Source organism: Cataglyphis hispanica, chromosome 19 (assembly GCF_021464435.1).
Source record: "Cataglyphis hispanica isolate Lineage 1 chromosome 19, ULB_Chis1_1.0, whole genome shotgun sequence".
Classification (NCBI taxonomy): domain Eukaryota; kingdom Metazoa; phylum Arthropoda; class Insecta; order Hymenoptera; family Formicidae; genus Cataglyphis; species Cataglyphis hispanica.
The window spans coordinates 2,315,996-2,331,401 of record NC_065972.1 but is presented as its reverse complement, the minus strand read 5'-3'; the positions used below and the strand labels follow the sequence as shown (position 1 = coordinate 2,331,401).

General features: G+C 31.3%; 4 protein-coding genes across 5 annotated transcripts; 3 read left to right on the top strand and 1 right to left on the bottom strand.

Annotated features, from left to right (window-relative positions):
• Positions 1-964: 964 nt before the first annotated feature.
• LOC126856495 (uncharacterized) lies at positions 965-3,494 on the top strand. Of its 2 annotated transcripts, XM_050605038.1 has the most exons (6): positions 965-1,388; positions 1,668-1,741; positions 2,111-2,258; positions 2,556-2,744; positions 3,000-3,108; positions 3,270-3,494. In XM_050605038.1, the coding sequence occupies exons 2-6, from the start codon at positions 1,672-1,674 to the stop codon at positions 3,465-3,467; spliced, it is 714 nt and encodes a 237-aa protein (XP_050460995.1). In that variant the 5' UTR covers positions 965-1,388; positions 1,668-1,671; the 3' UTR covers positions 3,468-3,494. The 2 variants fall into 2 exon arrangements, with proteins under 2 accessions (XP_050460995.1, XP_050460997.1); XM_050605040.1 differs by having other exon boundaries at positions 965-1,741.
• A 3,071-nt stretch (positions 3,495-6,565) lies between these two features.
• LOC126856489 (probable actin-related protein 2/3 complex subunit 2) lies at positions 6,566-9,842 on the top strand. The gene is made up of 7 exons (XM_050605028.1): positions 6,566-6,747; positions 7,155-7,248; positions 7,329-7,428; positions 7,518-7,719; positions 7,797-8,017; positions 8,334-8,535; positions 8,917-9,842. Exons 1-7 carry the CDS (start codon positions 6,674-6,676, stop codon positions 8,942-8,944), a joined length of 921 nt encoding a protein of 306 aa, XP_050460985.1. The 5' UTR covers positions 6,566-6,673; the 3' UTR covers positions 8,945-9,842.
• A 191-nt stretch (positions 9,843-10,033) lies between these two features.
• LOC126856497 (transmembrane inner ear expressed protein) lies at positions 10,034-12,821 on the top strand. Its single transcript, XM_050605042.1, has 2 exons — positions 10,034-10,545; positions 10,932-12,821. Exons 1-2 carry the CDS (start codon positions 10,194-10,196, stop codon positions 11,108-11,110), a joined length of 531 nt encoding a protein of 176 aa, XP_050460999.1. The 5' UTR covers positions 10,034-10,193; the 3' UTR covers positions 11,111-12,821.
• On the bottom strand, positions 11,417-15,305 carry LOC126856496 (uncharacterized). Its single transcript, XM_050605041.1, has one exon. The coding sequence runs from the start codon at positions 15,303-15,305 to the stop codon at positions 14,697-14,699; it is 609 nt and encodes a 202-aa protein (XP_050460998.1). The 3' UTR covers positions 11,417-14,696.
• Between the last annotated feature and the right edge of the window lie 101 nt (positions 15,306-15,406).

Here is a 15,406-nt window from a genome sequence, read left to right as displayed (position 1 = left end):
AATTTTCTTACTCACCGTATATATTACAGAATAAGTTTTAGACAGATATGATGTACAAATACTACGTGTAAACTGGACACTCTCGATAACATTATAGATTGAGTGAACGACGCGTTCACGTATAAGGATCGGATCCTTGAGATGGTATTATTTGTACGCAAGACAATATCTGAAGAAAGAGTAAAAGAGGGGATAGCGAGCGAGGTCGCGCTTTGTTTATAATACATTGTAAACAGTAGGGCTCGCTTGTATATGCTCTCTCCTCTACCTGGCGTATACAGTGCTTTACGTATATTTCAAGATATTTTCTTGCTTTATATCATTTCAATTACTGCGAGAATTAGAATTTGAGAAACTCTTATGACATCATCGATTGATCTATTTCATGCAAATGGATAATGCAATAAAATCTATGCTTGAAAGAGAAAGAGATAGGATAAAAAAGTGATTGGCAATTTTTTTAATTTAAATAAATTTAGTTTATTAGTTTTAATATCTAAATCAATTTCTTCTTTTTCATCATTTTTTTCTCCTTCGATCAAAATAATTTTTTATTATCAAAATCAAGTTTTACGAAAATTCGAAAATCTGATTTTAACAAAAATCTCTCATATATACGAGCGTCAAATTAGAAGTACTATTAGACGAATAGAAAAATTATCAAAAAAATTGCTAAATGAACAAAATTAATAATTTAACCAATTTTGATATAAAAAAGATAATATAAAACATTTTTTATTAAATACATATATATATATATATATATATATATATATATATATATATATATATACGTATGGGCAATTTACAACTGTATTAAATTCTAAAATTACCTTACAACATTTCTACATTACCCCAATTAATTGCGTTACGAGTTCTTTTTATAATCTAATCTGATTGTTATGATAAAACGCGGGACTCGCGACGATATTAAATGAAACCAAAAAAACAAAATAAAATAATTTCGAAGTAAAATTCATTGAAATTGCACAATTATACACGATTAAGCCCCTTAAACTCATGATCAAATCGTCAAGAAATTCTTGTTAACGCCAATTTCGAGATCACAAACAGCCCAATAGATTTTTTATACAAAAATGAAAAAAGATGTATACTATCGCCCGCGTGTGTCTTCATCCAATTTTCCAAGATTCTTTTGTCGGATTAGACAAAAATCGAATCGTTGTACGACATTGTGATCGATAAGAGATCTTAATGTCTATAGGCGGATCCCGATATTGATGACATATAAATCAAGCCATTTTCTATAAATATGCCCACATTCTTTTCGAGTCGCAGTTTCCTTCACGTTATTTTCTTAATTCTAATTGCAAACAGTGCATTCTGTATCATCAACATATAAACTCAATAAAAATTTGTATTAATTAGTAAGTAAAAAATCATTTTAATATCTAATCCGAATATAAATATCCAAATAGTATTAGATTTCTCGAGTAGATACGAATACATATAATATAATAAACTAATCGCTCGATACGCATAAATTTGCAATTTTTTTCTCAAGCATTTACATCAAATGTTGACTTTTCGCGACTCGGAAATTCGCGTAATCTTGATGTCCTCGCAAATTCATTATCTCTAAGAATGTAATATCTCGAAAGAAAGAGACTGTTTTCTATCTCGACCGTGTATTTTATTTTGTGCAGAAAAATGAACTACATGGCATTTGGGCTTATCCTGATCTGTTGCCTTGCCGGAGCAATTGAAACGAACAGTTATCGTAAGTAAATATTTCTTTTCTCACTCCTCTCTCTCTCTCTCTCTCTCTCTCTTTCTTTTGTTCGAGTATTTCTCCCTAAAAATATATTGAATATTTTTCTAAAAATGTGTCACGTTCTCTTACATTTATTTTTCTTTGTGCTATTTTTTTATAATATATCATTTTGACAAATACTATTAAATATTAAAAAGATACATTTAAGTAACCTACTTATAAATAATTCACTTTTATACAACCTATTCTTTAATAACATCAACTTCTGCGATTCTATAATTTTTTCAATATTGCGCATAAAATTTTGCGTCTTCGTAAAATATTTTTAAAAATAATTTTTTTACTAACTATAAAAATTTTTACTTTTATTCGTAGATATATATACAAAACGTACCATATTCGAAGAGCTTCTAGAAAAATTTAAGATCGTATTAAAGACTGGAAATGAGTCAATCGGAATTCCGGTCCTTGATCCATACACCGCGAAGCAGATACCGATCAAATTAAATGAAGAAATAATAAAGTGCGTGCTATTTTAATTTTTTCAATTAAATGATATTTACAATTATCGTGAAAAAAAGCACATTTTCATAATATATTGCAACGATCTCGTAGAGAAAGATTGTTGTCTGTCTTGTTTATTTTGTCATAGAATTTACACTTCTCATTTATTTTCTGCTAATAAAAGTACCATTTTTTGTTTATGATATATTTTTTGCTAATTACTGAGCAGTCTAAGATCATCTAAAGATTGAAGCAAAAGCGCAAAATATACCTTAATCATAATAATTTACGATTTTTATATTTCTCAAATCCTCAGCTTGGACGCACTTTTGACAAATGTCAATATGCATGGTTTATCCGAGTACAAAGTAATTAATGGTGATTTCCAAATAATTGGTATAAAGCTTGACATAAGTCTTTCTTGGCCGTTGATAACCGCGAATACCGATTACGCCATGAAAGGCTATGTCGATTCTTACGAAATTTACGGAAACGGCGAGATAAAGTGAGTATTTGTTTTTTTTTTCTCCCGAAAATCGAAAGTATGTAATTTCGGCAAATTTATTTTAAATATACGTTTTCCCAGATATATTTTTAATTTATCTTATTTTATTGTTATATATCCTTTTTTTTATATAATAAATTTTTACATTTGGTACAATAATAAGACTTTCTATCAATTTTTTGATTCAAAAATAAACATGAAAATTGTAAAAATTTGACGCTAAGAATGTGCGTATTTTATGTGTTCTATTTTCAGTCTATCCGCGAAAGATTTCAATTTGGAGACGGAAATTAGTTTCACAGTGAACGAGGAACATTTTAAAGTAAAAAATATGAAATTGAAGCTTTCTCTGAAAGAGCTAGATGTAAGTATAACCAGGCATTTCATAAAATTCAGGCTCTCGATGTTTCGTATGCGATTTGATAGAAACTATTGATCAACAATTTATTCGATAATTATAATGCTTTCACCTTTCCTTTTCCCACTTTTTTCTTATTTTTAATTAATTTTTTTCATTATTTACAGTTTCACGCGACAGGTCTGTTTAATGATGACAAGGTGTCCAATGTACTGAGTGCCATGATATCCGATATGGCACCTGAGTTGCTCGAAGATGTCACATTTATGGACAGATTTGGCTTTCTCGCGACAGAAAAAATTGACGCTTTTCTCTCCACTAAGACGATTGGAGAATTATTGGAATTATTAGGAGTGTTGGATTGATAGCGTCAATCTTTTCGTTGTGTCGATCTTGCATTCATGTTTAAATTTAAAAAATTAAATAAATTAAATATATATAAAATTAGTTTTAAGAAATTAGTTTGATCACACAATTCAATTCCCCAAAAAAATGATTTGCTCATTGCTAGCATAATTAATCACTAATATGCATAATTTATAAAGTTTTTTTTATTAAATTACCTTTAATTACTACCTTTAATTATTCTTTATTCAATTTTAACAAATGCCTCTCAAAACGAAAAAAATACTGTATTAAATATAATTTCGATAAATTAAGTTATTAAATTTTCTTCCATTAGATATTTCAGAATTAAGTTTTATATATAATTATATATTAAATACATTTCAAACATTCACACTTTAATTATATATATATATATTTATATTAATCTTAATAATAAGTATTAATCTTTTTTGACAAATTTTTTTATTTCTTAGATATATAAAATGCAAAAGATTGATTTTTATTTCAAGTGTAAAATTTAATTAATTTTTATAATATTCAGAGAATTTCGAGCCAAATATTTAAGAAAAAAATATTTTTTTTATTGTAAAGAAATAGAAATTATTATCAATACATTTTTAATTTTTATTTTCAAATCTGCGTTCATCAAATTGCTCGCAATAATAATTAATAAAGAAGCAATATTTTGCTAAATTAAACACAATATTCATAATAATATTCACGTAATAATATTCACAATAATATTATCAATATTATTCAAATAAATATAAACAGTAAATTTACTCACCAGTATTGCCATAATACTGTTGTTGCATTTCCAGTGGGTTGCAGTTGCATTCCTGGAGTTGTTCGTATTGCTAAACATTAAATTAAAATGTTATTAATATCATATCATCATACCATATTATCAAATTAGAGATTTTGCTAGATATTGTCTACATTATAATATAAAGAAAATTAAATTTAAAATTAGTTATATACATATATTTTTAGTAAAAAAAAAATTAAAAAAATTATATATATATATATATATATATATATATATATATATTCAATATTAAAAATATATATATTTTTAATACTAATATTTTATTAAATTAATATATATATATATATATATATATATATATATATATATATCATCTTATTTTTTGGCATTTTCAATATTATACCATTTAATGTTTTGAACTACGATTGCGCGAAGTTCACGTGATGGAATTGTGGAATTGTCGATACTAAAATAGTTATTTACGCATAATACAATATCGCCTGATACTTTTCCCGATACTCCAAATATTACATGCTTACTTGTTAGCAATATTTATTCTCGGAAATTGAATTTCTCAATAAATTTTACTACGTTTGATACATAAAATGCTTCGAACTATCGTCGTGCGGAAATCACATAACGGAATTATCGCACGTTTCACAATTCGCGCATCACCGAGACGCGATACACAATATTTAAGTAATAATATTTATTACATAATAACGACGAGATTGATCGGCAGATACTATGCGCAAAAACTTACAATATTTATTTTCAGTTAACCTAACAATAAGATCGCGATAAGATGAGCGGTTCTCATGATCGTACGACGGTATAATAATAACCGTAATATAATTACTGTGTTAATCATTATTCTCTCCGATTAATCGATTCGTTCTTTTGATATGTACTTACGATGCTCGATGCCGTATTCAGGATATCTCCAGCACAAGCGCGTCTCGATATCACAAATAACCGCGAGCAAATACGTTATGGTGGACGAGGAACGTTTAAAAACATCACGTTAAAATACCGCGATCCGATTCCGAAATTTCTTGTGTCACACGAATTAAATATGGCTGTCGTTCACTGGTGCCAACTTTGACACGTGAATCACTCGAGCGCTAATTTTCGACTAAACGTGCATTTTGTTCGACGCTAACGAAAGTTTCAAATTCCAGAAAAATTTGGACTAAAGTAAAGAAATATTATGTCAATCGAACGAAACTTTCGTAGCGACGAATGATAGAATGCGCTCATTTTAACATATGATTTCAAATATAAATAATAATATAAACGCGATATATATATATATATATATATATATATAATTAAATATTATATAAAATATTATTGAATAATTTATTCATTTACAAACACGTTATATTCAGACAATGATTAAATTGTCGTTTTTAAAAGTATTAAAATGTTTCGCGTGCTTGTATAACGCAAGTGAGAATCGCGAAAAATTTGACACTCAATATATTCGAGACAATATTATTATTCCACATTACACTATTTCATTATTTCTTACGCGTATTAAATAAATTCATCGCTCTCGATAACACATAATAGATTGTGTATCAAAATCCGATCCTCGCGACAGTCGAGACAGCATTAAAGGGAGACAATATCTTGAGGAATGTATATAGAATGACAAGTGGGCTTGCTTGTATCTCCTCTCCCCTGCCTTACGTCACGGCATGTTATGCATATTATATACTTCAAAATATTTTCTCACTTTATATCATTTCAATTACTGCGAGAATTAGAATTTTAAAGAGACTTCTGAACATTACCAATATTGATCTCTACTTTAGACAAACGGATATAATATAATATACTTTCTTACTTTGATTTCAAGCCAGTTTCAATCACCATGACAGTTAGACCAAATGATTCTGTAACATTATTGATGAGAGTGAGAATAAGTCAAATATCTGATGAATATTACAACGTCTTTCTTAGTGATTAGTGATAAAATTATTTTTATACATGAATCTGTTACGTTTATATTTTACGTCATATTATATTTAAATCATGACACAAGGAATTTCGCGGAATCGGACTGCACGCAGTATACAATCGGAAGTGATTATAGTAATCTTTCGCGCTTCTTTGCCTTTTGTCACAGCGTATTTGTAATTTCGCGAATAAATAAATATCAAAAAAAGGCAAAGTATTTTATAGAGAATTACATGTTCGGATTTATTTCCAATAATATACACGCGACAGAATATTTTTATTTAAAAAATTTTTTTTTTTAATAGGAATCTGCTTTATTGACTGCAACTAGAGTGACAGTTGTCGGTCTCATTTTATCGACAGAGGGCGAGCGATCGGGCGGGCATCAGTCAGTGCGGATGACAAATCTGTCGCGATCTGACTATAGTACCCCGGATTATCGTTATCGCAACGCATCGGACGCGATTCTTCCTGCCAGGCGTAGCAATCATGATCCTGCTGGAGATACACAACAGGATACTCGAGGAAACGTTGACGAACAAAATCAAGAATGCCTTGTCAGGGTGAGGGCCTCGTTTGCACGCGATCTCTTTTTCTCGCCCCCATTAAAGATCCTTAAAGACCCGTTTTATCTCCGCATAACCTCGTTCCGGAAAATGTGGCGCCGGGGCGGTGTCCGCCGCAGTTTTGCCGTCGTTATTTATCTCTCCGCAAGAAATTATCCTTATGTCCGAATAATTTATCTAAATCCAAATCGCTTTTTCTTTGAGTCGTATTACTTTCATCTCCCTACTCATTACATCTCATTACATTTTATTTCACTTATTTTTTTTCATCGCCCCAGAATTTTAGCTTCAAATTCTGTCTTTCTGAGCTTACAATAATTTTCAATTGTTGGAAATCCTTGAAGTTTAATCAAATCGACATCCTTGCGATTATCTTCTTTTGACAATGTATGTTTTGTCTACAGACACAAGCAGGAGTCGACAGATGTTATCATAGCGGACTTTGACGGAGTATTGTTTCATATTTCAAATCTCAGCGGGGACAAGTCGAAGCTTAGAGTAAGCGAGTTGCTTATCTTCTGTAATATTTTTGTATTAACTCACCAATTCTTTCACATTATGGATATGTTTCTTTGTAGATAAGTATTCTGCTCAAATTTTATAAACAGTTGCAAGAATATGGTGCGGATGAGTTGCTCAAACGAGAGTACGGGTCCCATCTCATTGCACCAGAGAGCGGTTAGACATCTGCAAACTTTTACACAAATTTCTTTAAGAATAAGAGAGTTTAACAATTAATTATCTGAATCTATTTATCATTTCTACAGGTTACAATGTATCGGTGCTCATAGATTTAGAGAAGTTACCAGAAGACTGGGAGGCATTAGTGAGGAAAGTTGCTCTATTGAAGAGACATTGCTTTGCCAGTGTCTTTGAGAAGTACTTTGATTTTCAGGAAGAGTATTGCGATTCTCCAGGCAGACCAGTACAGAAGAGGGCTGTTATCCAATATCGAGATGAGGAAACAATGTAAGAAATTTTAGTTAACTTGAAGAAATTTGTGTGATTCTTATTATTATTATTAATTGTTATTAACTCTCACCAAGGTATGTAGAGGCCAAAAGTGACAGGGTCACAGTAGTATTTAGCACAATATTCAAGGATGAGGATGACATGGTCATTGGTAAATTGTTTCTTCAAGAATTGAAAGAAGGCAGGCGAGCAAGTCACACCGCTCCGCAAGTCTTATTCAATCATCGCGAACCTCCGTTGGAGCTACAAGATTCCGAGGCAGCGGTCGGAGATTGCATTGGTTATATCACATTCGGTAAAGAAACTTTTTTACTTTTTCAACCATTCACTATGGTGCATCAATTTAATTGTAGCAATGTACGCGATTCTTTGTTATTTTATAAAGAGAAGTAAATAAATAATAAAGAATCTACTGTTGAAGTTTGAAATTTATAGATTTAAATGTCAATAGTTTTAAAGATTTCATAATAATTTTTTATATGTGAAATAGTCTATCGTTAATAATTATTAGATTCTTAAGTTTTAATTATTTTTGTTGCTAACTTTTTATGGTATGTTGATATTTCAGGATTGATATACATTCATGATAGTTTTAAAATTTTACTTTGCAGTGCTGTTTCCACGTCATACTAATCGAGAAGCACGCGATAATACCATCGACTTGATACACATGTTTAGGAATTACCTGCACTATCATATTAAGTGCAGTAAGGTTTATATTCATTCGAGAATGCGTACTAAGACGACGGACTTCCTTAAGGTGCTGAACAGAGCGAGATCTCAATCCAAAAACACTGAAAAGAAAACTATCACGTAAGTAACCAAATATTTAATATATAATATTTAATATATATATTTAATATATATAATATTTAATATTATAAAGTAGTATTTCTACTTTAAGTCAGTCTATTTGACTGATATAAATGTGACAGTTATGTGATTATAACATGATTATTTAGTTACATCATTTCATATACAAATGATTTAAAATCTTTTATATTATTATATCTTTTATATTATATTACATAAAATATTTGATAAGAGTTCATAACATTCCAAATTAAAAAAATATATATTACTTTATGTTATGCTTGTTCCAGCTTACTTTATAATCTTTATTTATGATCTTTACATAATCAAAATTTATGGTGATATATAAAAACTTAATGTTAAACTTACAATTCCTTACAGAGGACGAACATTCATCAGGAAAGAATGAGTATACTGGAGAAGTGAAAGTGCTGATATTTCTTAAGGGGAGAAAACGAAGGGTAGAGTGTGGTTGGGAAGGTCCTACAAACAAGATTTCCCGCGAAGGCATTCCTTGATTCGCGCGGTATCGACACGTTAAGAGTTTGGACCTTTGAGTTTTAATCTGTATCACGAACAGTGCCCTATATTTAGGAAAGACGTAGCGTCGCGTTAAGTTAAGGAGTAAGGAAGGAAAGGAGAATCACAGTTTCGTGTCGACTTAGTTAAGCCGACAACGCCTCAATTACTCAGAAAGAATATTCGAAGATGCTATTGTTACATCAGTGTACTGTGGGTTGACAGTTAATGCTATTACGAATATTGCTCGTTATGCAAAACGTTTTGTCGATTTTTACAGTGTGATCTAGGATTGGAATACAATACCACTGAAACTTCTAGAAGGATGGATTCCATTACATATTAAGCTGGTTGTTACATGAAACAATTTATTATATGTTACATTCTCAACTACATTTGGCACTTTGTGAACGAATACATTGAATGCAGATAGTGTTACAGTGAGAAACTTCTTCAAAATGAAATCGTGAGATATCTTTAAAAAGATAGAAAAAAATACGTTTAAATTTTCAATTTGTTGAATCTGTGATTTACTCATTGTGAAATCTTGGGGGCAACATTATTTAAGTCGTCAGAAGTTACTAAACTAAGAAAAATAAGAGAAAAATGCCAATTAACAATTTTATTTTTCACATTTTACACGTTCTAGCTCGATCATCGAGCGAACAAAATAATTGTTGAATAGCGCGATAATTTTTTTTTTTTCGATACTACTTTTATCATCTACTTAATGACTATACATTCGATTATTGTGAAAGATAATAAAACGACATTAACAATCTACACAACGTACTTTTACATCTATAAGTATTGATCTATAATCAGTAAGCGGCGTAAAATAGGGAGTGTCGGAACATGCCGTTCAATTAAGCAGACACACCCTCAGCCTTCTGACACTACCATGAATTTTTTCCTCAGTTAGAGATTGTCCTGTTGAGAGTGAATATGCGTCGACTTGTGCTTCATAATCCAATCGACAAAATAATTAATGTTTTTCACATAATTAAATAAAAGATTACAGATTTTTAAGTCGTACTTTTCGATTAGGATACAAAATTTCGAATATATTAGAGGGAATATATTTAGATCTGAACTTATTATCTTCGGAACTTGGATTTAAACGCTTGTTATATAGTACAATGGAAGAGACAACATTACCCAGCACTTCACCGTTCTCGGGCACTTCATCTGTGTCTCCTTGCTTGTCGAACGAAGCTTCTACAAAAATGGAGGATTGTGTGGAAGATACAGTGCAAGAATGGCTGGAGAACGAGGCGTTTCCGGGATTTCGTGTCTGGCAGCTGGCCGGGATTATTCTCTCCATTTTGCTAAGCATCATTGTAGGATTGTGTTGTTGCATTCGCTTTCGCGTGCCCAGAACGAAGCAGGAGATCGAAGCAGATTACATTCGCAAGAGAATCACCAAGAGTTTCCGGAATGAGCTTTCAAAGATCAGCAACACAGAAATGGACGAAATGGATCTGCAAAAAGGTAACAACTGACTTCCATTACGAAGATTAAGAATAATTATACAAAGACTCGGTATGAGATTTAATTAATCAAGAGAAAAGAAAAAGGAAGCCATACAGAATGAATAAATATTTAAATTTTAATTGAAGTACAAGTTAAACATGAAAAGAAAAAGAGAGAGAGAAAGAAATATATACTTGCAAGAAAAAAATATAATTGTTTGACATCAGTTGATCTATATTATCAAAACGCTTTTCTATTAAAATAAAGAGATGAAAAAATTTATTTCATATTAAAATAAGTTTAGACTCGTCTGTGACTTGATTCATACACGCTTTCTTCTTATATTATGATGAATTTTGGAAACATTTTGAAATGGAAAGCTAAGCTCGCTTTTCACATCGTAGCTTTGGACAGGATCCGAAACGAGTTCGAGGGGGATGAGTCTGCGATAGCGAAGGAATGTGCGGAAATGGCACAGCGGAACATTCAGCATGGCTTTCGATCCAGATTCAACGCCGTGTTTGGTGGAGCGCGTGTGCGTTTCAGTCAACGCGAGCACATCGAATTGAATGCCACGATCTAACGACGATTTTTTTAAAATAAAAAAATATTTCCCCTTCTTCCCAATAGGTATATTTCTATAATTTTTGTTTGTCATACATACAATTTTAAGGATACTGAGAGAAAAGGAATAAAAAAAAAAATAAGAAATATAAAGAAAGCAAAATAATATACATAAAACTTTTTTTTAGTATCTCTTAAAAAGAAAAAGATTGGATGGTTCAAAATTTGAAATAATGATTGAAAACTTTGAAAAACGAGAAGACAAACAGAATTATAATGTCAATTTACGTTAAAGACAATGACGGCTAAGAAATTTATATGATACTTTCATTTTGACTAAATATAATCTTTATTTCATAGATATATTTTACACAAATTTATTTACTTTAGCATGCAACAGTAATCTATTTAGCAACGAATAATAATGCTTTAGAAAGCACTCCACGGAGTATTATAGTAATATTCTTTTTCTATCGTGTTGACATTTTGCTACCAATTAAATCTTTTATATCGATTTGTTATTTGTACTCTCTCTTTAACCGCGCTTATCATACACTGCGCGCGATTGATCTTATTTTTTTATATTTAATAGAACTCGTGGAAATATAGAATTAATGATTAATGACAATCGGTGCCGTTACGACTGTCTTAGACGTCCCATTACAATATAATTTGCTCGTGCACCCCAGCGCGAAGCTGCAAATGCAAATAAAAATAAAAAAATAGTTTAAAACATTCCTGTTTTTTTATTTTTTTTTTGCTTTTTTATATTTTTTTATATTTTTATATATATTTTTTATTTATTTTAATATTATCGAGGGTTAATATATTTTATACCTTTTTTCTTAATAATACGTTTTGTAAAAAGATAAGATAAAAACAATGTAAAAATGATGTTTTCTAGTCTTCTTGTTAGTCTTTTAATATTTCTTTAATATCCTTATAATTGAGGTTGTTAAAATCTCTTTTTATTATTAAAACTAAATCCTATATTCGATTAACCGGATATAAATGTAATCATCGCAGACCGAGCGGTCAATCTTTATATGTTTTTGAACATTTCAAAAATTATTGGCCCTACTGACATTAAAATTTTGCGCCCTACGCTGGAATGTACGTTACGTATTGCCTAGTAACGGCTCCGATGATAACGATATGAAATAGAGAATGAAAATTATCAGTATAAAATTAACATTATAAAAAAAGACAATGAGGAAAAATAAAACAAAAAATAATAAAGAAGATTATGATATATAATGAAAATTATCATATATAATGAAATTATGACATTAGTGTGAAATTAATCTTCATATTTCTGATCCCTCATTGACGTTATATTGAATTATAATGTTAAAGGCGAGAAATATGATTTTTTAAATTTTAACATGATAATTCAAGTCGATAGTGCAAGGTAATTCGAGAATTTATTCAAACGATATTATAATGATATTTTATATAAATTTATATATTTATTTATTAAGATAAATTAAGATAAAAATGAAAAAGAAAGACTTTCCTTATTGAAATCGTGATAAGTTCTTATAAGATTAAAGACAGGAGAAGAAAATTCGACAAAATAAAAGACAATGGCATGCGTTTATGAAAATGATTTATTAAAATCGGAAAAAAAAACATACATAAGAGACCGAATGAAACAACTTTGACAATTTCATTGCAGCAGCTGCAATATATTTCACTGTGTGTACAATTTCGTATGAAAAAAAAAGAAATCAAGATCACCGATTTGACGAACAAAGAACTGCAGCGAGAAACAAAATACATCAGATTGCTAATCCCGATATAAATTATAACAATTGAAGTAATTCAATCGTGAGAGCTGTCATTAAAATTACTCTCGAGCGAGCAAACAAGTACGTGCGTGTGCGCGACTCGCTATTTCTTCTCATAATTCATTTAAATAAGGATAATCACTATATTAATTAACGAAACATATAAAGTAGGAACAAAAAATGCTAAAAAAAAAAGAAAACCTGATGCTATTTTCCATATCACGACATCCGTCAACAACTAATAATTGTTAAATTGATCTTATATTCTGTGACGTATAATTGCTATATCGATACAGTCATGTCATTACATCGATAAGTTCATCGATGTAATACTGTTTCTAAACATGATCCAAGGAATGATCGACGAGATCATTCTCTCCTCGCATATAATTTTTATACGCGATATTAAAGATCGCGTATAAAAATTGTAACGATCTTACGCAAAATAAACGACAAAATCTGATCTCTCAAGTGTCTCGATAGATTCCTTTGCTTTAGCAGAAAATTGAATTCGACGATTGATCAAGATACAAAAAAATTTCCTTATCTCTTCGCTATAAATAAAAAGATACTAAAAAATCTCACATATTAAAATCTCTATCTTTTATGCTTTCGAGTACATGTCTCGAAAATTAAAAGATTAATAATAATGTTCGTCTTACATTTTCGCTGAAGAAAAATCAGATTTATATTATATTCGATCGTTAAATGCTTAAATTTTATATCTCCTTTTTTCGAATCCTTATATTCTAGAATCTTCGAATGCTCGATTTTGCTTTGAATCTCGCATTCTGCAAAATAGTTTGGATCCTTACACTCTATGATGTGTCGAAGTGTCTTCTTAAGTTTTAAAATCTTTGAATCCTTACGTTCTAGGATCTTAGATTCTAAGGTCTTTGGATCGTTAGGTGTTAGATTCTAGGAACTGTGGATTCTTAGGTTCTACAGTTTTTAAATTCTTAATTTTTTTTTGCGCCACTTATAGATATTCTAGAATCTTGTAATATTTTTATATCTCTGGTAAAGGGAAGAAAAGAAACGTGAGCGCCGATACGATAACTTAAATCTTTAAATCTATATATTCGATATAAATTAACATAAAAATTTCGATTCCAGAAGTGAATTCTAAAAAAGATGATAAAAGCGCGTCGTATAAGGGAGGTACTTCGATCGACTAGAGGATCCGATACGATGCGTCCACAAAAGATTTATACAAAAATGTAATAAACACATATGTGAGCGTCCTTTTTTGTTCCGCAAGATTTAAAGATTTGAAAGATTATTGTTACAAAAGTACAGCGCTCTTGTAGAAAATCAAATCTTAGGTTTTAAATTTCTCGAAGTCTTTAGATCTTAATATATATTATATACTTTGACATCTTAAATACTTCATCATCACGGAACCAAATCTTGTGATAGTTGTCAATAAATACCCGTCAGAAGACTATTTAAAGACGCCACGCGTTTCAGAAATGCATTAAGATTATCGTGACATATTTTTTTTGTTCTTTTTTTTTGGTTTTTTTTTTTTTGGTTTTTTGACACAGTAGGACCCTCGGAAAGTTATAACTAATATGCATGCGTGCAAATGTCAATATAGATGGATTTTGCGAGATGATTCTTTCCTCGGGATTTCTCTAATTGATGAAGACTGGCCCGAAGTGATATAGAAATAGAGATAGAGAGATACAAGCAAAGAAACAGAGAGAGAGCTCGCTATAAAGTAAGAGAGACATGTCTCTTCATAAAACAGGTTGGAGCGATGTCGCAACGCACAACGTCGGCGGCGACGACGATGAGCGTTTACGCGTGCCTTCACGAGATCTTATTCCGCCACCACGAAAACTTCATCTTCGGGCTGAGATACTGGAAACTAATGACCGAATGCGGGATCAGGGCGAATATCGGTAAGAAGCTGCCGCAGCTACGGCTCTTCGGCTCCTCATCGCTCTCCGTCGTCGTCTTACTAGAAATAGTAGTGGTGGTGGTTGTCGCAGTTGTAGGCGTAGAGTATGGATACGGCGTCGACAGCGGATTACATGTAATGTGGATGTCCTCAAGATTCCATTTGTTCTCGCTCCTCACGTTCGTTTCTCTCTCTGCGAGATTCCTTCTCTTTTGTTTCTTTTCCTGAGCGGCGGTACTTACGTACCGCACGATGCTTTTCTTCTCGAGAATACTACTGCCAATGATGTCGCAGTTGAGAGACGGGTTTCTGAGGGACGTCTTACGGTATACCTTGGATCTTGGTGTCTTTATTGTCATCGTCGTCGTCATCGTTACTGTCGTTGTTAGGTGCGGTAAAGATGCCGATCGAACCGCATCTATGCTATTTTCATTTCTCGAGATCGTTTCGGAAATGTTGCGGTCGGGAGAAGCCTGCGAGAGTGGGGAATACTCTTTGCCTTCGCTCTTCGGGATCATCGTTGTCGCGCTATCGCAGTCACGACGATCACGAGGAGCGAGGCAGAGAGGAACGGAGATTGTGCGCGCTTCATTGGTCCCAGCTTGTGGGACGAATGAAG

Excerpts from the sequence above, each read along its gene's own strand:
- LOC126856489 (XM_050605028.1), top strand. The coding sequence starts at position 6,674 with ATGATCCTGCTGGAGATACACAACAGGATACTCGAGGAAACGTTGACG. Across the intron at positions 7,720-7,796 it reads TATCGAGATGAGGAAACAAT|GTATGTAGAGGCCAAAAGTG; the intron begins GTAAGAAATTTT and ends ACTCTCACCAAG. Across the intron at positions 8,536-8,916 it reads ACTGAAAAGAAAACTATCAC|AGGACGAACATTCATCAGGA; the intron begins GTAAGTAACCAA and ends AATTCCTTACAG.
- LOC126856495 (XM_050605038.1), top strand. The coding sequence starts at position 1,672 with ATGAACTACATGGCATTTGGGCTTATCCTGATCTGTTGCCTTGCCGGA. Across the intron at positions 1,742-2,110 it reads AATTGAAACGAACAGTTATC|ATATATATACAAAACGTACC; the intron begins GTAAGTAAATAT and ends TTTTATTCGTAG. Across the intron at positions 2,745-2,999 it reads TACGGAAACGGCGAGATAAA|TCTATCCGCGAAAGATTTCA; the intron begins GTGAGTATTTGT and ends TTCTATTTTCAG.
- LOC126856497 (XM_050605042.1), top strand. The coding sequence starts at position 10,194 with ATGGAAGAGACAACATTACCCAGCACTTCACCGTTCTCGGGCACTTCA. Across the intron at positions 10,546-10,931 it reads CGAAATGGATCTGCAAAAAG|CTTTGGACAGGATCCGAAAC; the intron begins GTAACAACTGAC and ends TTCACATCGTAG.
- LOC126856496 (XM_050605041.1), bottom strand. The coding sequence starts at position 15,305 with ATGATCCCGAAGAGCGAAGGCAAAGAGTATTCCCCACTCTCGCAGGCT.